Source organism: Nerophis ophidion, linkage group LG19 (genome assembly GCF_033978795.1).
Source record: "Nerophis ophidion isolate RoL-2023_Sa linkage group LG19, RoL_Noph_v1.0, whole genome shotgun sequence".
NCBI classification, from domain to species: domain Eukaryota; kingdom Metazoa; phylum Chordata; class Actinopteri; order Syngnathiformes; family Syngnathidae; genus Nerophis; species Nerophis ophidion.
The window spans coordinates 25,333,082-25,357,991 of NC_084629.1; the positions used below are offsets into that span (position 1 = coordinate 25,333,082).

General features: G+C 39.2%; 1 protein-coding gene across 1 annotated transcript in view; it reads right to left on the reverse strand.

The window, feature by feature from the left end:
• Positions 1-24,910, reverse strand: part of ccdc80 (coiled-coil domain containing 80) — a 34,345-nt gene that overhangs the window by 5,530 nt on the left and 3,905 nt on the right. The window contains exons 2-8 of the mRNA XM_061879661.1: positions 16,368-16,565; positions 15,855-16,282; positions 13,695-14,015; positions 9,007-9,163; positions 3,690-3,826; positions 713-864; positions 280-383 (exon numbers count right to left, since the gene is read on the reverse strand). Coding sequence (XP_061735645.1) covers positions 280-383; positions 713-864; positions 3,690-3,826; positions 9,007-9,163; positions 13,695-14,015; positions 15,855-16,282; positions 16,368-16,565 — 1,497 coding nt within the window. The remainder of the gene's footprint in view (positions 1-279; positions 384-712; positions 865-3,689; positions 3,827-9,006; positions 9,164-13,694; positions 14,016-15,854; positions 16,283-16,367; positions 16,566-24,910) is intronic.

A 24,910-nucleotide genomic window follows, 5' to 3' on the forward strand; every position in this document is an offset into this window, starting at 1 on the left:
GCTGACTAAATACTTTTTTGCCCCACTGTATATTTATTGTGTTTCCATGGTAAAGAGTCCCAGCGTATTATCTCTGTCTTGACTGGTTAAGCCTAGTCAGGGTTTTGCTGATCCGACTCAATCCTTGAACTGAACCACTGCTTTTTGTAAATGTGGCCTTTGTTTAATTGTCAGTTCGAGTCGTCTGCTCATTTTGTTATTTGAAAGTCGAAAAACTATTGACCATTTGAGGCAGGCGTAGCCGCCCCTTGTTAGAAGTCCATTTTAGGCTACACTCACCCAGGTTGCAGGCCTGGCTGCTCAGGCCATAGAGCTGCTGCTGATAGGCCCACTCTTCGTCATTTGGGGTGGAGATGATGAAGAGACGACGCCTCCATCGGAACCTGTGATCGTAACAAATTTAGAGACTTGAGTGAAAGGGAATGCTGAACACTTTGGACATTTTCTACATTTTAGCCACAACAGATCTCTTCACTTTTGATCCAGGTTTTTGTGGCAATAAAAATGTCTCCGGTAATGTAATGCCTGTTGTTTAAATTACTGCAGAAATCTTTGGGTAATAAACCGGCTGTCAGAGTCACTGTAAATTGTGGACAAATTCATAACAGAGCACAGGAACAGGTGCTTGAAAGAGGAAACAGGCCAAGGGGACCACCCAAGCAAGCAAGGCCAAAATGTTATTCAGGATCTGCTACCAGAGTCCAGTCTTTACCTCGAGAGGAAGTTCTCCAACGATCTCGGCTTGTCTTCTTTCTTGCAAACAACGCTGTCTCGCTTCTGCTGCTCCATCTCTCTGATGCGCGAAGAGAACGTGTCAATGTAGTTGAACACGGCCTTCATGGCGATGGGAACCTCGTAGGATTGCTGACAGAAGAAGACCGTCATTGATCACTCGGGTTGATTTGAACGTGAGTAAAAACCACACAGACCGACACAGCTAAGGAGGGGGAATCATTTGCAGTAAAGTTTTAGAATATTTATCCTGTAATTTTGGTGTGGCTTGTCACATATTTTGCATTCTTGATCCTGACTTCTGGGAAGCAACACCCAAAATGCTGAGCTATCAGTATTACAAGAAAAAGCCTACAAGCCACATCCAACACTTATTTCCTCAGGGCTACGGTGAATCTGTTGCACACCCGTCTCCCGCCCACGTTCTTCGCAAGTCCACAGACGTCCCTGTCTCTGTCTCTGGCGGCTGTCAGCGGAGCTGGCGAACACTAGCCTCTTTGATGGATTCGTCCAAAAACAACCTGCTGATTTTTTCCTGGCATGAGCGCACACATGCACAAGCAGCTGTCGGGCAAATGTTAAGTTGTGTAAATTAAAAGGGTTTTTGCGTCAATGCAAGGACTCTGATAGTCCATGGGACATGATGGACAGATGCTTTAAAGGGAACATTATCACAATTTCAAAAGGGTTGAAAACAATAAAAATAAGTTCCCAGTGGCTTGTTTTATTTTTCGAAGTTTTTTCAAAATTTTACACCTCCCGGAATATCCCTAAAAAAAGCTTTAAAGTTCTTGATTTTCGCTATTTGCGATGCGACTATCCATTTCCCTGTGACGTCATACAGTGCTGCCAATACAAACAACATGGCGGTTACCACAGCAAGATATAGCGACATTAGCTCGGATTCAGACTCGGATTTCAGCGGCTTAAGCGATTCAACAGATTACGCGTGTATTGAAACAGATGGTCGGAGTATGGAGGCATATAGCGAAAACGAAATTGAAGAAGAAACTGAAGCTATTGAACGAATAGCTATAGACGCTATTCGGCCATAGCATGGGTGTACCTATTGAAGTGGCCCATAGCATGGCTGCCGTATTAGCATCGCCGGTAAAATGTGCAGACCAAACGATCAGGACTTTCGCATCTTGTGACACTGGAGCAACTTAAATCCGTCGTGTGGTAAGTGTTTGTTTCGCATTATATGTGGGTATCTAGTTTCAAATGTACATACAGCTAGCGTAAATAGCATGTTAGCATCGATTAGCGTATCATGTTAGCATTAATTAGCTGGCAGTCATGCTGCGACCAAATATGTCTGATTAGCACATAAGTCAACAACATCAACATAACTCACCTTTGTGATTTCGTTGACGTAATCGTTGCAAATGCATCTGCAGGTTATCCATACATCTCTGTGCCATGTCTGTCTTAGCATCGCCGGTAAAATGTGAAGACACTCTGGCACATTCAATGGGGGTCTGGCGGCAGATTTCTTGCCAGTGGTGCAACTTGAATTATCACCTGTTAGTGTTGTTACACCCTCCGACAACACACCGACGAGGCATGATGTCTCCAAGGTTCCAAAAAATAGTCGAAAAAACAGAAAATAACAGAGCTGAGACCCGGTGTTTGTAATGTGAAAATGAAAATGGCAGGTGTATACCTCGGTGACGTCACGTTCTGACGTCATTGCTACAAGACCGATAAACAGAAAGGCGTTTCATTCGCCAAAATTCACCCATTTAGAGTTCGGAAATCGGTTAAAAAGACACATGGTCTTTTTTCTGCAACATCAAGGTTTATATTGACGCTTGCATAGGTTTGGTGATAATGTTCCCCTTTAAAAATTAGAGGAAAGATATCAGGACAGTTCTTTGAATAGTTATTCAATGCACAAAAGGGATGGTTTTAGCCTAAAAAAAAGATGAAGCCTTGCATAAGAACTGCAAGAACTTTCCACGGAAATCTGTCGTGTTTGAACCACAGGAATCATAGTCCAAATTTTGTGTTCGGATGATTTTATCTAGTCTTAAAATAGTACATATGGTAATATTAATACAGTATACTTGAATGTTTTCAAACAGCATCACTGTCAGACAATCCAAGCAACAAAGAAAATCTGTTATTTATAGCCACAAAAACATTCGGATGTATTTAGTACTTTTCTGAAAAAAATCCATCCAGGTTTTGGATTGTGAGCAAACCTGTCAACCCTCCAGTTTTTGCCAGTAAATCACGTGTGTTGTCCTTTAGTCTGGCTCTAGTTCTGCCGCTACTGCATCAATCGGGTCCGCTCGACTTAACCCTCGACAACACTCGGGGGTTGGCTCGTAACAGCCGTGGGGCGAGTTGCATGTTCCAAGATTCAATCAGATCAACATGTAAACGATACCCAACTGAGAAACATTAGATCAAACTGGCTAATTACCTATTGTCAGAGTGGCTAGTGCAGTTGTTAGTGACATTCCTGTGTAAAACAATGGACATGGGTTTGAGTGTCGCCTCAGTGATGTCATTTTTTCTCTAATTATTTAACCGTGATTTTTGACAAAAATGAAAGTCCCTTATTTTTACCCATGTTCCTGGAGAAATTTCCTCTATTTTCCATTCAAACGCTGTGATTTTAGCTGGTTCTAAGGCGCTTCAGTCTGGAAACCAGCACCCTACTGGTCAAAAACCTTTACTGTAATTTGCAGACTATAAGGCGATACTTTTTTCCCACACTTTCAACCCTAAAGGCTTTAACAAACCTGTGGCTGATTTATGGATTAGTCCAGGTTCACAGGCTTCACGTGTCGGCAATAAACTTAGCCTCGTCACATCAGTGGTCTAGAAAAAAACACAACCCTCTGTTTTGCTTCAAGAGTCAGTCTGTCAGAATTCACCTTGGGTGAACCTTTGACTGGTTCATGCAGTATACACTAACTCTTTCCGTTGGCCGTCCAACATCTTACCTTCACCCTCATGTCCGTGTCAGTCAGTACCATGTTGAAATCATCGTGGATCATACTGAATTCTTTTCTCAACTCGGTAATCAGGTCCTGGTTCACGAGATCCTCCTGACGCAGCCCCTTCATTGGCTTGTCATTCTCTAGACGAGGGAAAGCAAGCAGGGAAAGATCTGTGAGCGTATTTCCAGACAGGACCAGACGTGAATTAGGTATTTGAAGGACACGAAGTAAGTCAATCGAGGACAAACTTGACAAAGAGTTGCTTTTACTCGCTGACTTCTTGGCGTGCTGGTTGGATGCTGTAGCTTAGCTAGCTGGCATTGGGAGACGCCAGTTAGCTCCTAAAAGAGAGGTCTTAATTGCGGTGCTGGTTATCTTTGTTTGACTAAAACAATGCAGATAAGGGTACCGTTTTAGCTTGAGCATTTATTTGTCCAACAGTTCGTATTTTTTCTACTGTAGTTCTAAAATAAGTCACTCCAAATGCCCTAGAGGCCGCTACTTTCCAATGTGTTTAGCTTTGTGTGCGGTTAGCTTATGATTTTGGCCTCAACAAAATTGACAAGATCTTGGGTTTGGGGGAAACTGCTGTCGTGACGAAGCGGTTGTTGCTGGACACAGGACGGACTCTTGGAAGAAGAAGGAGGGCCGCGTGCCTGGCGACCCTTTTTTGTCGAGGACGTGAAGATATCCACCTATTCGAAATTATGACAACAGGACATCTGCTGATTGGAGTAAGCGTTGCTCTGGTTTGTCGACAAATTGGAAGTTGCTGGCAGTCTTCAAAGTACCCCAAAGCTGCCACAAATGATTGTAGGATGAGGGAGGAACTGTGGATTACATCGGACTGTCTACCCCGCAGGTTTGAGGACCAGTCATAGACAATTTAGAGTGAAAAGCAAATTTTTATTTTCACTCGCATACAAATCATTCTAATTTGGATTGTTTCCCTGGCTTTGAGACTCTCCTGAAGAACACTGCAGCGAAGACACAACAAACTCCCTTCTTGTCTCTCATGGACACACTTGTTGTTGTTGTTGACTTTGGACTAGCGACTGCATAATACATCGAGGCCGCGGAACAGAGACACAATACGGGCTTACACGCACACACATCCCCAAAAAATATACGCCACACATACACACCCTTTACCCCCCCAACCCAACACCTTCGACGCAAATCCCGTAGGGGTGATGAATGGATGGTCAGCGCCTGAAGAGCTGCGGCCTACCACCATGACCTTGAACTACCTTCCCTATGTAACTAGATATCTCGAGATGTATGTTGTAATATGTATATGTGCTTTGCTATGGAGTTTTTTTCCCACTCCAGACTGGGCCCCCTTAGGAGCCCAGTCTAGATTGTATTTTTTTACTCATCCTTCCCCAGCGTTTACCTTTTCCCATCTTTTACGGGGCGCCTTATGGCGACCCATCAGCGTTCTTTTTCTGTAACCCAGTACACTGTTTGTCTAATCTTGAACAGGTTTGTGCTGAAAACAAAGTTTCGTTGTACTTGTGCAACGACCTATCCTATCCTAGATGGCTAATGTTAGCTATCTATAATTGTATATTCTATTGTAACAACAACAAGACTGAAAATTGTTAGTGTGTTATCTGGGGTTGCTTTTGTGTACGTGCACACGACATCTGTGAGCCGCAAGTATGGCTGCATCGATTAGTCGTCATGATCGACAACGTTGATTATTAAAAATAATTAGACAAAGATTTGTTATTGTCCACAAGTCGCTTGAAGGGGTCATTTTATGATTTTTCACTACATTTAAACCACTTTCTTGTGGTCTACATAACATGTAAGGGTGCTGCCTTGCTTTGGTCAAAATTTTGCATTGATTGTTTTACAGACCGTCTTTCAATCCGCTTTCTGACCGTTGCTCCACCTCGACTGTGTTTTTTCCCGATCAGTCATGTCATATAACTTTGAACTCTACGCAAATTTGTACAATAAATGGCAACAGCGCAGGATGCATGTGCATGTACGAGCCAGTCTTCCCCACAACGAAAGGATGGAGATAAAGAGGGATTGACCACAACGTCAGACTACAATAAATTTTTTCCATATGTGGATAATCCGCTGGCGTCACCAATGGGAACAAAGTAAGAATTGGGGAAAATTCCAAACGGCTTGTTTGGAGGACATATGAAGGTAGGTAAGGTTGTTTTTTTTAAATATCTTCGCTATTCATGGATGGTTTCACTTAAAATTATCGGGACTTACGGAGATCCCAAAAGGTAAGATAAGTTAATTTTGCATGATAAATTTTAATTCATATATCGCCTTTTTCACCAAGGGCCATTCTTCAGCATACCGCTAGTTTGAGAATCACTACTTTCAATGAATAATTGCAGCTAAATCAATCAATCAATGTTTACTTATATAGCCCTAAATCACTAGTGTCTCAAAGGGCTGCACAAACCACTACCTTGTTTACAGTACATATTTTTTCACTGTGGTTATAAACTTTGTGCGGTATCGTCAAACCATTACTTTCTTATTAATTTGTTTCATTTGTCACAATGGGGATAAGTTGATTGGCAAAACTAAATTGGCCCTAGTGTGTGAATGTTGTCTGTCTATCTGTGTTGGCCCTGTGATGAGTAGGGTGTACCCCGCCTACCGCCCGAATGCAGCTGAGACAGGCTCCAGTGACCCTTCGGGACCCCAAAAGGTATAAGCGGTAAAAAATGGATGGATGGAATTTTCCATAATAAGTTTTAAAAATGAGTTAAAATCAACACCGGAGTCGAATGTGTGCAACCAAACACAATAAATATTACCCAGTTAGTTGTAGCCCTGAATGCCAGCCAAATTCTTCGGACCAACGAGCAATTTTAATTTAATATAATTAGTAATTGTGAACTTTAAAAATACGCAGTACAGGCCAAAAGTTTGGACACACCTCCTTCTCCTTCAATGTGTTTTCTTTATTTTCATGACTATTTAAACTGTAGATTGTCACTGAAGGCATCAAAACTATGAATGAACATGTTGGGTTATGAAAACCATTTCAGGTGACTACCTCTTAAAGCTCATCGAGAGAATGCCAAGAGTGTGCGAAAAACTAATCAGAGCAAAGGGTGGCTATTTTGAATAAACTGGAATATAAAACATGGGTAACACTTTAGTATGGGCAACATATTCTAAATAACAAAGACTTAATTTAGAGTTATTCGGTTAGGGTTAGGATTACAGGGTTAGGGTTAGTAATGGTGAATATGTTCCCCATACTAAAGTGTTACCGGCTTACTGGTTGTATAATAAGGCCATGCAGAATAAGGCGTTAATAAGTACCTAATAATGACTAATTAAGAGCCAATATGTTACCAATTTTTATGTTAATAAGCAACTAATTAATGGTGACTATGTTCCCCATACTAAAGTGTTACCAATACCTGTTTTCAGTTTATTCACCTTTTTTTGTTAAGTACATAACTCCACATGTGTTCATTCATAGTTTTGATGTGACAATCTACAATGTAAATAGTCATGAAAATAAAGAAAACACATTGAATGAGAAGGTCTGTTCAAACTTTTGGCTTGTACTGTACATGTTCTGGAAAAAAAACACTAAACTAGCCCATGTTGTATTTTTTTGGTTTTGAATAATTAACTGTGAGCAAGTTGCTAAGAGCCCCGTTAAACGGCGAGGTCCACTTAAACCAGGGAGGAGTGCCCCTTAAAAGGCCCAGTTGTTTGCTACACACAAGTTTGTTTTTTTCTAGTACGGAAAATTAGCATGTGGGCGCACCGTGACATCACCTTCCGGCATTTTTCCCCCCCAAAATTCCATGTGGATGAAACATTGTCTTGCGGTGGGACATGTAGACTCATAAAGTAAAAAATTAAAAATAAAAAATAAAGTGCATTTTCTCTTTGGAGGAGGTACAATATGTGGTACAATGGTCAATACGGAGACATTTCATGTAAAGTCTAGTGTTGTGTTTACAAATCTCCAATCACTACATGTCTGGAAAACATCCCCAGAGTGGGCGTATGACTCAGCAACTGCAAGCGTCTGGTGGATGTTGCCAAAAAAGCGGATGGTCTGGTGCACAGCAGTACAATGCGTGAGACTACTTACTACAGATGCGCGGATAGGCAATTATATCATCCGCAACCGCATTGCCAAAGTCGTCATACACCCACCGTCCACCCGAACCAACATTTTATCAGAACCGCAACCGCCCGCTGACATACATCAGAGGTCGGCCACCTTTACCACTCACAGAGCTATTTAAACCCGTTTCACAGAGTAATGAAGACAATGGGAGCCGCTAACGTTTTCGCGAATATCCAATAGCGTTCATCCTGATGACAAGAATTTGGGCGTGCTGTGAAGCCTTTGCCTTTGACACCTTCAAAAAATGTACAAACCGATTGTTAGTCCAGCAACATGTTGTATGCAGCTCCCGCAATCACACAAACAAGATTGAAAGGCATACTGGGTGATACAGAGTACACTGATGGTTGTGATATAAACAAATTTAACACTCTTACTAATATGCGCCACGCTGTGAAGCCACACCAAACAAGATTGACAAACACATTTTGGAAGAACATCCTCACAGTAACACAACATAAACGCAACACAATCAATACCCAGAATCCTTTGTATCCGTGAGAATTCCTGAATATATCTTACACCCCCGCACCCCCAACCCCGCCCACCTTACCGACGGGTGGTGGGGTTTGCTGCTAGCGGGGTATATAAAATAGTCATGAATTGTCATGGATACAAAGGATTCTGGGTATTTGTTGTGTTGCGTTTATGTTGTGTTATTGTGAGGATGTTCTCCCGAAATGTGTTTGTCAATTTTGTTTGGTGTGGCTTCACAGCGTGGCGCATATTACTAAGAGTGTTAAAATTGTTTATATCACAACCATTAGTGTACTCTGTATCACCCAGTATGCCTTGCAGTCATGTGTGTGTTGCTGCGGAAGCCACACACATGTTGCTGGACTGACAAGCAAATCGTACATGCTGAAGAAGGCGACAAAGCCAATGGCTTCATAGCACGCCCTAATACCTATTATCTGGGTGACTGCCGGCAGTCATTCTAGAGAATATTAGCGTCTCCTATTGTCTTCTTCACTTTGTGACACAGATCTTAAACGGCTCTTTGAATGGTAAAGGATACCGATCCCAGAACCATGTATATCAAATATTTCCGGATGGTTCAACCGCCACCCGCCCGAATCTAATTAAAATCTATTTTTTCGTCATGTCACCCGCCCGACCCGCGGTCTCATCCAGGGACTCCGCGGATGAGACCGCAAACCGCGCATCTCTACTACTTACCCAACTGGTAGTGGTCAATTTTCATGGTGGAGTTGACGAGCGAGCCAAAGATGGTGATGATGGAGACTTTCCTGATGGCCATCTCGCACACTGACTCCAAGTACTCGTCCCTCTGCTGGACATACATCTTGTTCTCCTCGCCGGGTGATGTAATCAACTGCAGGGGAGGGGATGGACGTCAATGTGTAGAGGTCACACTCATACGTGGTACGCTGCAGAGTTGGTGTTTATGTTAACCTGCAAGCGGAGGACCCGCCATATTTTCCCAGTCTTTACCCGCGCGATAAGAATCTATAGGGGCTGCAAAACAGAGACGCGCAGTCTAGCTCGCGGATGATAGCGCCGTGTGAAGCAAACCACGACAGCGAGTGCGTCACAATGAACAGAAGTGCAATTGTTACTGCGCCCAGATCTAAAGTCTCGGAAAGATCCAGCTTGCACAACTATTTTCAAGAGTGTAATCGATCTTGCTGTTGAACCCCCCCAACACACACACACCCCAAAAAACAATATTAAACAATAAAATGCTAATTTTCACCACTAAAATGTTGCCATTAAAGCAGGGGTGTCAAACTTCTTTTAGCTCAGGGGCCACATGGAGGAAAATATGTGCCCACGCGCGCCGGGCTATCAAAATCATGGCATTAAAACAAAAAAATAAAGACAATTTCAAGATTGGGTTCTTTCTCTAACTGTGGCCAGAAATAGAACAAACAAGTTCTGAAAATATTACAATAAAATATAGAAAAAAAGCAGTAAAGTTTAGATCAATGAAGGAAAGAAGAATGTTAATGAATGTTAAAGTTAAAATGTAACAATGATAGTCACACACAGTAAGTGTGGTGAAATGTGTCACCTGCATTTGATCCATCCCCTTGTTCACCCCCTTGGAGGTGATGGGAGCAGTGGGCAGCAGTGGTGGCCACGCCCGGGAATAATTTTTTGGTGATTTAACCCCCAAATCCAACCCTTGATGCTGAGTGCCAAGCAGGGAGGTAATGGGTCCCATTTTTTTTTAGTCTTTGGCATGACTCGGCCGGGGTTTGAACTCACAACCTACCAATCTCATACTTATAACTGAATAAATTTACATAGGCCTAAAAATGTGTTTTCTTTTGTACTATTTTTTTTAATGAATTAAGTAAAATTATGACAACCTTTTTCAAAAACACAATATAGAATGAAAGATATAACAGGATAATGCATAGATTTGTCATTTGTTTTCAAAACGCTTACAAAAAAGTGGGACCCCAAAAATGTACTGTGAGACCACAATTTTATGACTTGATGGGGTCCCTGGCACCCCATTTTTTGAAAATTCCTAGCGCCAATACTGATGGAGTATTGATGCGCTGTGGCCTGCGGGCGGGTTCTAATAGTAATAATCAAATCATCCCAGGGGCCATAATTATTTCAGATATCGCCCGCGGTCCTTGACTTTGACACATGTGCATTACAGCATTTCAAATCATATTTTTTACAGAACTTTACATAAGCCCCCTTTTTTAACTGTGAAATGTTCATTCTTGCAGCCATTGTGCTCACTCAGCCACATGCCTGAGTGAGTGCAATGTGTCCTTCATGTCTTTTTATTTTTTTGGACTAAAATGTGCAATAATGTTATATTTGTGTGTGTGTATGCATATATATATATCTATATCTATCTATATATATATATATATATATATATATATATATATATATACATATATATGCATATGTATGGATATGTGTGTGTGGATACAGTATATACCGTATTTTTCGGACTATAAGTCGCAGTTTTTTTTCATAGTTTGACCAGGGGTGCTACTTATACTCAGGAGCGACTTGTGTGTGAAATTTTTAACACATTACCGTAAAATATCAAATAATATTATTTAGCTCATTCACGTAAGAGACTAGACGTATAAGATTTCATCGGATTTAGCGATTAGGAGTGACAGATTGTTTGGTAAACATATAGCATGTTCTATATGTTATAGAACTCTTACCATAATATGTTACGTTAACATACCAGGCACCTTCTCAATTGGTTATTTATACCTCATATAACTTACACTTATTCAGCCTGTTGTTCAATATTCTTTATTTATTTTAAATTGCTTTTCAAATGTCTATTTTTGGTGTTGGGTTTTTTCAAATAAATTTCTCCCAAAAATGAGACTTATACTCCAGTGCGATGTATATATGTTTTTTTTCTTCTTTATTATGCATTTTCGGCAGGTGCGACTTATACTCCGGAGCGACTTATACTCCAAAAAATTCGGTACATATATATAGATACTAGGGCTGCGAATCTTTGGGTGTCCCACGATTCGATTCAATATTGATTCTTGGGGTCGCGATTTGATTATAAATCAATTTTTTTCGATTCAACGCGATTCTCGATTAAAAAACGATATTTTTCCGATTCAAAACGATTCCGTATTCATTCAATACATGGGATTTCAGCAGGATCTACCCCAGTCTGCTGACATGCTAGCAGAGTAGTAGATTTAAAAAAAAAAAAAAGCTTTTATAATTGTAAAGGACAATGTCTTATCAACTGATGGCAATAATGTAAATTTGTTTTAACTATTAAATGAACCAAAAATATGACTTATTTTATCTTTCTGAAAATATTGGACACAGTGTGTTGTCAAGCTTATGAGATGCGATGCAAGTGTAAGCCACTGTGACACTATTGTTCTTTTTTTTTTTTTTTTTTATAAATGTCTAATAATAATGTCAATGAGGGATTTTTAATCACTGCTATGCTGAAATTATAACTAATATTGATACTGTTGTTGATAATATTCATTTTTGTTTCACTACTTTTGGTTTGATCTGTGTCGTGTTTGTGTCTCCTCTCAATTGCTCTGTTTATTGCAGTTCTGAGTGTTGCTGGGTCAGGTTTGGTTTTGGAATTGGATTTCATTGTTATGGTATTGCTGTGTATTGTTTTTTTGGATTGATAAAACTTTAAAAAAAAAAATCGATTAAAAAAAAAAGACAATCGATTCTGAATCGCACAAAGTGAGAATCACGATTCGTATTCGAATCGATTTTCCCCCACACCCCTAATAGATACATATCTTATTTGTATCTTTTTTTTACTATTATAATAATAAATTATTGTGTATACACCTTTTTCCTCACTGGAATTAATCGTTTCAGCTGACCTTATTGTTGGAGATGTTTCATGGTATGTTTTTTGACTACAGATAGGAATCTTACAACCACTCACAAATCGATTTCGAGTCTTGGGGTGACAATTCAATTCAAAATCAATTCCCAAAAACTTATAACATCTTTTCAAAACAGGGTACTCTTGGCAGTTGACGTATACACGCAACGAGTAAACCATAGACCATTGTTTCTTAACCACGGCCGCCAGCAGCCCCAATAGTATCGGTTTCTCTGTTGTGATTCACTTTCCCAACACTTATGTACATACAGCATTAATGACAATCTCAGACAATGTTTGAAACTTGAGTAATAGAGTAGTAGTGAAGCTGTATTTTCATTTGCACTTAAATTTATTGACAGTTTATTTAAGAAATATATATATTTATATACTGTATATATATGTGTGTGTGTATGTATACATATATACATACATATATATATATATACATATACCGTATATACATATATGTGTATGTATATATATGTATATATATATATATATATATATACAAACATACATACATATGTATGTATATGTGTATATATATATACGTATATACATATATGTATATATGTATGTATATACGTGTGTGTTTATATGTATAATATTTACATTTATAATATTTTTATTAGTTTACTTAATTATTTTATACACATTATGAGTCTCTTCTTTTGCAGTATATTTGATTAGTATTTATTTTTGTAATCAGCCTGACCTAAGCCTTGATAATAATCATTGTGATTTAAAACATGTTTTCATACCATTTGACAAGGTTTATCCTGGTAAACTGTAAGTAAGTTACACGCTATAATTATTGATAATGATTGAAATCAAGAGTACGATTACTAATTCAGTCGTAATATTTGTGTGGGCTCCGTAGTGGAAATGTGGGCCCCAGAAGTCAAAGAGGTATGGAACCCCTGACATACTGTAGATGGCCTAAAAATGTAATTCTAAAACATCGATTTTTGAAAATTATGAATCGGCTTAAATAAGAATCACGATTCGAATGTGTTGTTTTTCAGCGCCTCTATATTTTATGGTACATTATCATAAACAACTTTATGATGCCTGGTGGCAAACTTTATTGACATTAAGGACCAAGCCTTCCTAGGTTTTGTAACTCCACCTTATTGGCTGTAGTGAGTTGACTGAAGGTTCAGTCCTATACTACCATACTTTCTCTGGATGATATTACTAATATACTAAGAAATGTATTATTGTACTTTTATTTTATATTACTGCTGTTTCCATAAAGCACCAGTACCGCGCTTATCTGGAAGGATGTGATCAAGATGTATCATACGTACGTACTCTGTATCACCAAATTCCAACAAGAGAGCAATGCTCCCTTCAAAGACGTTATTCTTGCTGGGTGTGTCCTAGATTATGGATTCTATTGTGATGCTATTAGGTTTAGCACCACTGAGGTCTGGGTCGGGTTACTTAGATCCAGATGTTAGGAATGCTGGCTCTAACTCTCCCTCCCAGTGTATGATAGACAAGAATGTTCTCTTACCAGCAGTCTTCTCCGGTTCTCAAAGTAATCCAGGAAGGAGGCAAGAGACCCCTTCGGAGGAGGTGTTGGCTTTTTTGTGGGTTTGGGGTAGTCGTCCTTCTCCGGGTACTTTGACAGCTTCTTTCCATTTTTCTTGCCGCCTTTGCCCTCTTTGCCCACCTTCCCCCCTCGCCTCTCAGCCTTCTTGGCCGCCTTCTCGTTCTTGTTCTTCTTCTTCTCGTGCTTGGCCTTCACCTTCTTGGTAGGGCTGATGTCCGGGAAGCCTTCGTTCTCCTCGGGATAGGTGACCGTAGGCTTGTCCTCGTACTCGTTTGTTAGCACCTGGATGGATGTGTATGATAAGAAACGATTTGTTAATAGGAGTTTTTCTGATCAACATGGCTTCCGATCCCAATCCGATTTTTTTTTATTATGTTCTTCAATCCCGATCCGATTTATTTTTAATTTTTTGGCCTCCAAACCCGTCCTGACTCGATTTTTTTTTCTTTTGGGCCTTCGATCACAATCCAATTTTTTTTATAATTGCCTCCCTTCCCGATCCGCTTTTTTTTTTTGCTTCGGATACGATTTTTTTTTTATGGTCTCCAATCCCGATCCACCTTTTTTTTTTTGCCTCTGATCCCAATCAGATTTTTTTTATTATGGTCTCCGATCCCGATCCGCCTTTTTTTTGGCGTCGGATGCCTAGCCGCCTTTTTTGTTTGTTGGGGCTTTGATCTCGATCGGATTTTTTTTATTAGGGTCTCCGATCCAGATCCAATTTTTTTATTTTGTTTTGGCCACATATCCTAATTCGATTTAGTTTTTCTGATCCCATCTTGATATGATTACATTTTTTTGGGGCCTGCGATCCCAATCCAATTTAGTTTTTTTATTATAGCCTCCGATCTTGATCCGCCTTTTCTTTTTTTTTGGCCTCTGTTTCAATTTTTTTTGGGGCTTCCGATCCTGGTCATATTTTTTTTTTTTTTGGCCTCCGATTCCAATCCAGTTTTTTAAATTATGGTCTCAGATACCGATCTTTTTTTTTTTGAGTTTTTTGGTTGGCCTCCGATCCCGATCCAATTTTTTTTTTTTATTCAGCCTCTAATCCCATCCTATTCCGATTTTTTTTTTTGGCCTCCAATCCCAATCAGATTTTTTTTTATTATGTTTTTCGACCCCGATCCGATTTATTTTTTTTGGTCTCCGATTCCGATCCGATTTATTTTTTTGGGGCCTCCGATCCAAAACATTGACGATAGATTATTGGACTGAAAATGTAAAGAGCAAGTAACTAAAGTTAACAAAATGACACAATTTTATAAAGCTTACCTTTATAAATTTTGAATTTGCTAGTATTGTTGTAAATCAGATGATGTATTAAATGTATAGTTTTGAATGCTGTATACATTTTTTTTTAACAAAATAAGGTGTCTAGTGCACAATGACTAAACAAGAACTACTCTTGGTTCCTATTTCAATCATTTGGGTTTTGCCCTGACAAATTTCCTGTATCCAGAGAGAGTTTGTAAACAATAACAAAAATGACAACAAAAAATATTTTGTAAAGCTAAAAACAAGAAAAGAAAAATATAAATCTAACCAATTTAATATAATTTACACACTGATACTATACTCGGTATCGAAAGTATTAACATCTGGATCGATCACCCCTATTTTATATTGAAGTTTTAGCGGTTAGCTTCCGGTGTCGCCCTGCTCAGTGTGTGTGCGTGTAACGTGCATTTCCTTTCCTCTAGTCCTCCAGTGATAATGTTATTCGGAAGAAACCTAGTTTATTTTTCCGCCACGGTGCTGAGGATTTACTATCTTAGAAGCGTCTTCACACTGTGGATAGACGGCGCATTCATTTCAGCTTGTTGTCAAATTGCAGCCGGTGTTCTGGCAAGACATGCACCCTCCTGGAATTCATGCAAACTCCTGGAAATGTACTTGTGGGAAAGTAATATTTCAGGTGATGTATGTAAACCCTGGCACAAAACCGCAGTAAGGATTGGCTGGGCTCGGCAGCTCATCAGCCGATTAGTCAAATATTGGACCGTGATCAGGATAGGGGCATCACTAGCAGTCGACCCGAAGTTTGGAAACAAAAACCTGGAGGACTACAATCCCAACGTACAACAATTAACAGTGAAAGCATGGCAAAGTTCTGTTCACCTTCTCTCTTCCGTTCTTTCTCTTGGAGGGTTTTCGCGTGACCGGGACCAGCTTGTGACTGTGCGGATCCTTGTGGTCCTTGTCTGTGTGGTTATCTCCGGACGGTGTGGTTTTAGCTGGGAAGCGCTCCCTCTCTCTTGGGTTGTAGTAATAGGAATCGGCAGTGGTTCTCGGTGGTGCGGGTTCCACCATAACCGGGGTGTGGGGTCTGGTCGGTGTCAGGGTGGTTGTGGTGGTGGCGGTTCGTTTGGTGGTGGTTCTTCTTGTGGTTGTTGTGGCCTTGGTTGTTGTGGTGGTAGTTGTTGGTCGAGTTGTGGTTGTTGTTGTTGGTCGAGTCGTTGGTGGAGTTACTGTTGCCACAGATGCGGTTGTTGTTGTGGGCTTTCTGAGGAATTTTTTTACTGGTTTTCTTTCAACCGGTGTATCCACTGCCCAGACACACACATTAAATTACCTAAAAATCAGGTTTTAGTTCATGATTTTTAAAAAGTTTTATACGGTTGATTTTTTTACCAGGTAGTGTGCCCTCTTCCACTTGACCTTCCACGCCCGCTCCTTTACACTTCTGGACAAAACCTTTCTGGCGAAGCTTCTCCAGCCTCCTCATGGGCACCTGGTCTATCACCTCGTACATGGCCTCCAGCCTAACGGGGTAGGGGTACCGTTCCTGCACTTGCAGGGTTTTCTTCAGCAGTACCATGCCAAATTTACCTGCAGGGTTAAAGGTACAACACTGTTGTCAAACTTGAGTCCATCCCAGCTGAACTCGATCAAATACACACTTGTCAATAAGAACTGTTTGCATTCACGCTGACACCGTTGGAAAATGTAGTCATGCGTTAACCTAACGTACATTTTGGTAAATGCCAAGGACAATTTAGAGTCCTTGATAAACCGTTACTGACTTTGTGTTTTACAGTAGAAATAGAAGCTAACATACAGTCCTGGTGAAAAGTTGACATACACTTGTAAAGAACATAATGTCATGGCTGTCTTGAGTTTCCAATAATTTCTACAACTCTTATTTTTTGTGATAGAGTGATTGGAGCACATACTTGTTTGTCACCAAAAACATTCATGAACTTTGGTTCTTTTATGAATTTATAAGGGGTCTTCTGAAAATGTGAGCAATTCTGCTGGGTCAAAAGTGTACAAACAGCAATGTTAATATTTGGTTACATGTCCTTTGGAAAGTTTCACAGCAATAAGGCGCTTTTGGTAGCCATCCACAAGCTTCTGGCAAGCTTCTGGTTGAGTTTTTGACCACTCCTCTTGACAAAATTGGTGCACTTCAGGTAAATTTCTTGGTTTTCTGACATGGATTTGTTTCTTCAGCATTGTCCACATTTTGGGAAGGCCATTCTAAAACCTTAATTCTAGCCTGAATTAGCCATTCCTTTACCACGTTTGACGTGTGTTTGGGGTCATTGTCCTGTTGGAATACCCAACTGCGCCCAAGACCCAACCTCCGGGCTGATGATTTTAGGTTGTCATGAAGAATTTGGAGGTAATCAACCTTTTTCATTGTCTCATTTAGTCTCTATAAAGCACCAGTTCTTTTGGCAGCAAAACAGGCCCAGAGCATAATACTACCACCATCATGCTTGACGGTAGGTATGTTGTTCCTGGGATTAAAGGTGGCGACTTGTCCAGGTTGTACCCCGCCTTCCGCCCGATTGTAGCTGAGATAGGCGCCAGCGCCCCCCGCGACCCCAAAAAGGGAATAAGCGGTAGAAAATGGATGGATGGATGGATGGATTAAAGGACTCACCTTTTCTCCTCCAAAGGTATTGCTGGGTATTGTGGCCAAACAGCTCAATTTTTGTTTCATCTGACATCACATGGACAAAGATAAGACTTTCTGGAGGAATGTTCTGTGGTCAGATAAGATTCTTCAACGAACCTAACATATACATTTTTTTTACTTCAAAGTTGAGATGTGTGAGTTATAAACATTTTTTTTACTGAAACAGGACTGATGGCTACTCTTGCTTACTCATCCCAGCTACCGATAGCTAAATTAAAAAAGAAAACTAAGTAACGTGTAAAGTCAAGGGAGGGATGTGGGGTAGAATTTATTCATGCTTTGTGACCATTGAATCATTCATTCACTTAAGTGATTGATAAAAACTGGAGTCAGTAAAAGGTTTCGAGTTTCCTATCAGTACCTCAAAGACATTTGGGACCTAGCATTTTTGTGAACATCGATGACAAGTTTGGGTCTTCGATGAAGCTATTGCACTCTAGAGATTTCAATCAACCTTGTACGTATTTTACGGAAAGGCAGACAAATGCAAATAAACTTAAGACACATTAATTGTAAAAAAAAGGCTTTAATAAATATAATGTACATTTTTTTCGAATAGAATGTTGTTCAGGTTTGGCTTGATCAAAAACAGGAAGTTTTTGTGTGTGTTTTCATACACCAACGATTTAGAATCTTCACTAGCGAACAGTGCGTGTTTTTAGACAATTACGTCTTCAATCAGTCTAGCGTACGTGTTTTTTGCTGCGACAATTTGGAACAACTTCATCTTTAATGCACTGAAAGTACACTTCGTTTTCTAAAGGTTGAGAATAATTTTGCGTCTTTAATGAAATTAGTGGTACATTTTCATGACAAATTATAACAATTTAGTGTTAAAGTTTTACAAAAATCTAAATTAAAACTATCAAACGTACTTGTAAAACTTGTAAAAAAGTTTTGCAAGTACGTGATTATGTACTTTTTTGCATACATTGAGTCTTCAATGAACGACAGATTTCGTAAAAATGTTAAACAATTTAGAGAATATCTTTAACCTGTTCAAAACAGTCAAAAACATTTTTTGCAGTGAGCTAAATACCGTTTTTGTACTACCTCAGATTGTTTAAATACATTGTAAACGTGAAATATAAATGTATCAAAAGGAACGTAACATACTTATTTGTTTTCGGAACCGTAAAGAACTTAATTTATCATTAAGGAACCTAAGGTACCTTTTCTCATAAACCTTGTTGGCGACTGAGTCTTAGAGGAAACTAATAACGCATTTTCTTAAAAAGTAAAGACAGATACAATTTTAGTAAAACTAACAAACGCGTTTTTGTAAAGGCCTGAGAAAATGTTGTCTTGATTAAAGATGTGTTTTCGGAAACATAAAAAAGTAATACATCATTGAGGCACCTAAGGTATGTTTTCTCATAAACATTGATGGCCACTGAGTCTTCTATGAAAATTACGCATTTTCTTAAAAACTAAAAACAAATACAATTTTAGTAAAACTATCAAATGTTTTTTTTTTTATCCCTGACAAAATGTATTGAGAGATACTAACTTTTATGTTTTCGGAACCATAAAGAACTTAATTTATCATTAAGGAACCTCAGGTACGTTTTCTCGTAAACCATGATGGCGACTGAGTCTTAAAGGAAACTAATAACACATTTTCTTAAAATTAAAAACAGATACGATTTTAATAAAATTAACAAACATGTTTTTGAAATGCCTGAGAAAATGTATTACGAGGTACTAACTTATGTGTTTTCGGAACCATAAAGAACTTAATTTATCATTAAGGAACCTCAGGTACGTTTTCTCGTAAACCATGATGGCGACTGAGTCTTAGAGGAAACTAATAACACATTTTCTTAAAATTAAAAACAGATACGATTTTAATAAAATTAACAAACATGTTTTTGAAATGCCTGAGAAAATGTATTACGAGGTACTAACTTATGTGTTTTCGGAACCATAAAGAACTTAATTTATCATTAAGGAACCTCAGGTACGTTTTCTCGTAAACCTTGATGGCGACTGAGTCTTAGAGGAAACTAATAACACATTTTCTTAAAACTAAAAAAAGATAAGATTTTAATAAAATTAACAAACACGTTTTTGAAACGCCTGAGAAAATGTATTGAGAGACACTAGTTTACTGTATGTGTTTTTGGAAAAATAAAGAACCTAATTTACCACTAATATATGTTTTCTCATAAACATTGATGGCGACTGAGTCTTAGAGGAAACTAATAACGCATTATTAAAAACCAAAAACAAATATGATTGTAGTAAAACTAATAAACGCATTTTTGTAAATGCCCGAGAAAGTGTTGTCTTGATTGAAGTTCTGTTTTCGGACACATAAAAAACTAATATATCATTAAGGGACCTAAGGTATGTTTTCTCATAAACATTGATGGCAACATAGTCTTAGATGAAAATTACACATTTTCTTAAAAACAAATACAATTGTATTAAAACTATCAAATGCGTTTTTAAAATGTCTGAGAAAATGTTGTGAGAGATACATATGTGTTTTCGGAACCATACATAACTTATTTTTCTTAAAGGAACCTAAGGTACGTTTTCTCTTAAACCTTGATGGTGAATGAGTCTTAGAGGAACCTAATAACGCATTTTCTCAAAAACTATAAACAGATACGATTTTAGTAAAACTAAGGAACGTGTTTTTGTAAAGGTCTGAGAAAATGTTGTCTTGATTGACAATGGGTTTTCGGAAACACAGAAAACTAATATATCTTTGAGGGACCTAAGGTACGTTTTCACGTAAACATTGACTGAATCTTAGATGAAAATTACGCATTTTCTTAAAAACTAAAAACAAGCACGATTTTGCTAAAACGAACAAACGCGGTTTTTGAAAGGCCTGAGAAAATGTTGTCTTGATTGAATAAGTGTTTTTGGAAACATAAAAACAATTATATATCATTTCTCGTTAACATTGATGGCGCATTTTCTTGAAAATTGAAAACAAATACGATTTTAGTAAAACTATCAAACAAGTTTTTTGAAAGGCCTTAGAAAATGTATTGAGAGATTCCAACTTATGTGTTTTCTGAACCATAAAGAACCTAATTTATCATTTAAGATCTTAAGGTACGTTTTTTGTAAACATAAGACTTAGAGGAAACTAATAATGCATTTTCTCAAAAACTGAAAACAAATACAATTTTAGTAAAACTAACGAACGCGTTTGTGTTAATGTCCTGAGAAAATTTGGTTTTGATTGAAGGTGTGTTTTACATTAAAAAAATATATATATATCATTAAGGAACCTCAGGTACGTTTTCTCGTTAACATTGATGACGACTGAGTCTTAGATGAAAATGACGCATTTTCTTAAAAACAAAAAACAATTAGGGTTTTAGTAAAACTATCAGACGCGTTTTTTTAAAGGCCTGAGAAAATGTATTGAGAGATACTAACTTATGTGTTTTAGGAACCATAAAGAACTTAATTTATCATTACGGAACCTAAGGTACGTTTTTCTCGTAAACATTGATGGCAACTGAGTTTTAGATAAAAATTACGCATTTTCTTAAAAACAAATACGATTTTAGTAAAACTATCGAACGCGTTTTTTGAAAGGCCTGAGAAAATGTCTTGATAAGATACTAAGTTATGTATTTTCGGAGTTTTAGAGGAACCTAATAACGCATTTTCTAAAAAAACTAAAAAAATATACGATTTTGGTAAAACTAACAAACGTGTTTTTGTCTAGGCCTGAGAAAATGTCTGGAGAGAACATAATGTACAAATGTGTGTTCGGAAACATAAAAAACTAATACATCATTAAGGGACCTAAGGTATGTTTCTTTGTAAACCTTGATGGCGACTGAGTCTTAGAGGAACCAAATAACGCATTTTCTAAAAAACTAAAAACAAATATGATTTTAGTAAAACTAACAAACACGTTTTTGTCAAGGCCTGAGAAAATGTATTGAGAGAACGTAACGTATATACCTATGTGTTTTCGGAAATATCAAATACCAATACATCATTAAGGGACCTAAAGTACGTTTTCCCGTAAACATTAATGGCAACTGAGTCTTAGATAAGAAATACGCATTTTCTTAAAAACAAATACGATTTTACTAAAACTATCGAACATGTTTTTTGAAAGGCCTAAGAAAAAGTCTTGATAAGATACTAACTTATGTGTTTTCGGAACCATAAAGAAATTAATTTATCATTAAGGTACGTTTTCTCGTAAACCTTGGTGGCGACTGAGTCATAGACAAACCTAATAATGCGTTCTCTAAAAAAAAACTTAAAACAAATACTATTTTAGTAAAACTAACAAACCCGTTTTTGTCAAGGCCTGAGAAAATGTCTGGAGAGAACAAAACATACATATGTGTTTTCGGAAACATAAAAAAGTAATACATCATTAAGGGACCTAAGGTACGTTTTCTTGTAAACATTGATGGCGACAGAGTCTTAGACGAACCTAATAACGCATTTTCCCAAAAAACTAAAAATAAATACGATTTTAGTAAAACTAACAAACGTGTTTTTCTCAAGACCTGAGAAACTGTCTGGAGAGAACATAACGTACATATGTGTTTTCAGAAACATAAAAAACTAATACATCATTAAAGGCCTACTGAAACCCACTACTACCGACCACGTAGTCTGATAGTTTATATATCAATGATGAAATATTAACATTGCAACACATGCCAATACAGCCTTTTTAGTTTACTAAATTACAATTTTAAATTTCCCGCGGAGTTTCCTGTTGAAAACGTCGCGGAATGATGACGCGTGTTTGTGAAGTTATTGGTTGGGAGGTTTTAGCCCAGCACCCCTTACGGCTAAAAGTCGTCTCTTTTCATCGCATAATTACACAGTAATTTGGACATCTGTGTTGCTGAATCTTTTGCAATTTGTTCAATTAATAATGGAGACTATAAAGAATAATGCTGTTGGTGGAAAGCGGTATATTGCAGCTGCCTTTAGCACCGAAACACAGCCTGTGTTTCTTTGTTTGTTGTTAAGCTTTAACACAGAGCGGTCAAGCGAACATGTTTCTCTACGTCAACCAACAAGATTTTGGATGGGAAAATTGTGATATTAAGTCGGCTCACCGGAGAATTGAGTGAATTATACGACCTCCTCTTGTAGCTGTCAAAAAGGCAGCTGTGATCTTGGCTCCTCCATTGGCTTCTCTGGGAGACCCTGGCGTTCACCGCAGCCCTCCGACTTTCAGGTAGGACTTTATAATCTCACTAAAACACTATTAACACAATAAGCAGATAAGGGATTTTCCAGAATTGTCCTAGTAAATGTGTCTAATAACATCTGAATCGCTCACACTGCCGTCGCCTGGAGCCGTCGCCTTTTTTTTCTAGTGCTTCACTCTAACTTTCCTTATCCACAAATCTTTTATCCTCGCTCAAATTAATGGGGAACTTGTCGCTTTCTCGGTCCGAATTGCACTTGCTGCTGGTGGCTATGATTATAAACAATGTGAGGATGTGAGGAGCCCTACAACCGGTGATGTCACGCGCACATTGTCTGCTACTTCCGGTACAGGTAAGGTTTTTTTATTAGCGACCAAAAGTTGCGAACTTTATCGTTGATGTTCTCTACTAAATCCTTTCAGCAAAAATATGGCAATATCGCGAAATGATCAAGTATGACACATAGAATGGACCTGCTATCCCCGTTTAAATAAGAAAATCTCATTTCAGTAGGCCTTTAAGGCACATCGGGTACCTTTTCTCGTAAACATTGATGGCAACTGAATCTTAGATAAAAATGACGCATTTTGCTAAAACAAATAACATTTTAGGTCTCTGCTTTTTGCAGATGATGTGGTCCTGATGGCTTCATCTGGCCAGGATCTTCAGCTCTCACTGGATCGGTTCGCAGCCGAGTGTGAAGCGACCAGAATGAGAATCAGCACCTCCAAGTCCGAGTCCATGGTTCTCGCCTGGAAAAGGGTGGAGTGCCATCTCCGGGTTGGGGAGGAGACCCTGCCCCAAGTGGAGGAGTTCAAGTACCTAGGAGTCTTGTTCACGAGTGAGAGAAGAGTGGATCGTGAGATCGACAGGCGGATCTCGGTGCGGCGTCTTCAGTAATGCGGACGTTGTACCGATCCGTTGTGGTGAAGAAGGCGCTGAGCCGGAAGGCAAAGCTTTCAATTTACCGGTCGATCTACGTTCCCATCCTCACCTATGGTCATGAGCTTTGGGTCATGACCGAAAGGATAAGATCACGGGTACAAGCGGCCGAAATGAGTTTCCTCCGCCGGGTGGCGGGGCTCTCCCTTAGAGATAGGGTGAGAAGCTCTGTCATCCGAGAGGAACTCAAAGTAAAGCCGCTGCTCCTCCACATCGAGAGGAGCCAGATGAGGTGGTTCGGGCATCTGGTCAGGATGCCACCCAAACGCCTCCCGAGGGAGGTGTTTCGGGCACGTCTGACCGGTAGGAGGCCACGGGGAAGACCCAGGACACGGCCTGGGAACGCCTCGGATCCCCCCGGTAGAGTTAGACGAAGTGGCTGGGGAGAAGGAAGTCTGGGTTTCCCTGCTTAGGCTGCTGCCCCCGCGACCCGACCTCGGATAAGCGGAAGAAGATGGATGGATGGATGGATGGAATACAATTTTAGTAAAACTAATAAACGTGTTTTTGTAAAGGCCTGAGAAAATGTCTTGAGAGAACATAATGTACAAGTGTTTCCATAAATATAAAGGCCTACTTAAACCCACTACAACCGACCACGCAGTCTGATAGTTTATATATCAATGATGAAATATTAACATTGCAACACATGCCAATACGGCCTTTTTAGTTTACTAAATTGCAATTTTAAATTTCCCGGGACTTTTTTCTTGAAAACGTCGCGTAATGATGACGTGTGCGCGTGACGTCACGGGCTGTTATGAATATGAGCGCTGCGCACACACACAGCTAAAAGTCGTCTACTTTAACGGCATAATTACACAGTATTTTGGACATCTGTGTTGCTGAATTCTTTGCAATTTGTTCAATTAATGTTGGAGAAGTCAAAGTAGAAAGACGGAGTTGGGAAGCTTTAGCCTTTAGCCACACAAACACACGGTGATTCCTTGTTTAAAATTCACGGAGGTGAAACTTTAGTATGGATCACAGCGGACATGGATCCCGACTACATGTCAACCAGCAGGTTTCGGTGAGAAAATACCGGATATCAGCTGAGCTTGCGCCTCCCGTACAGCTGCCGTCGACTTTCCTGAGACACTGCGCGTCAACACACGGCCGTGGACGTACACCTCCGACTATCAGGT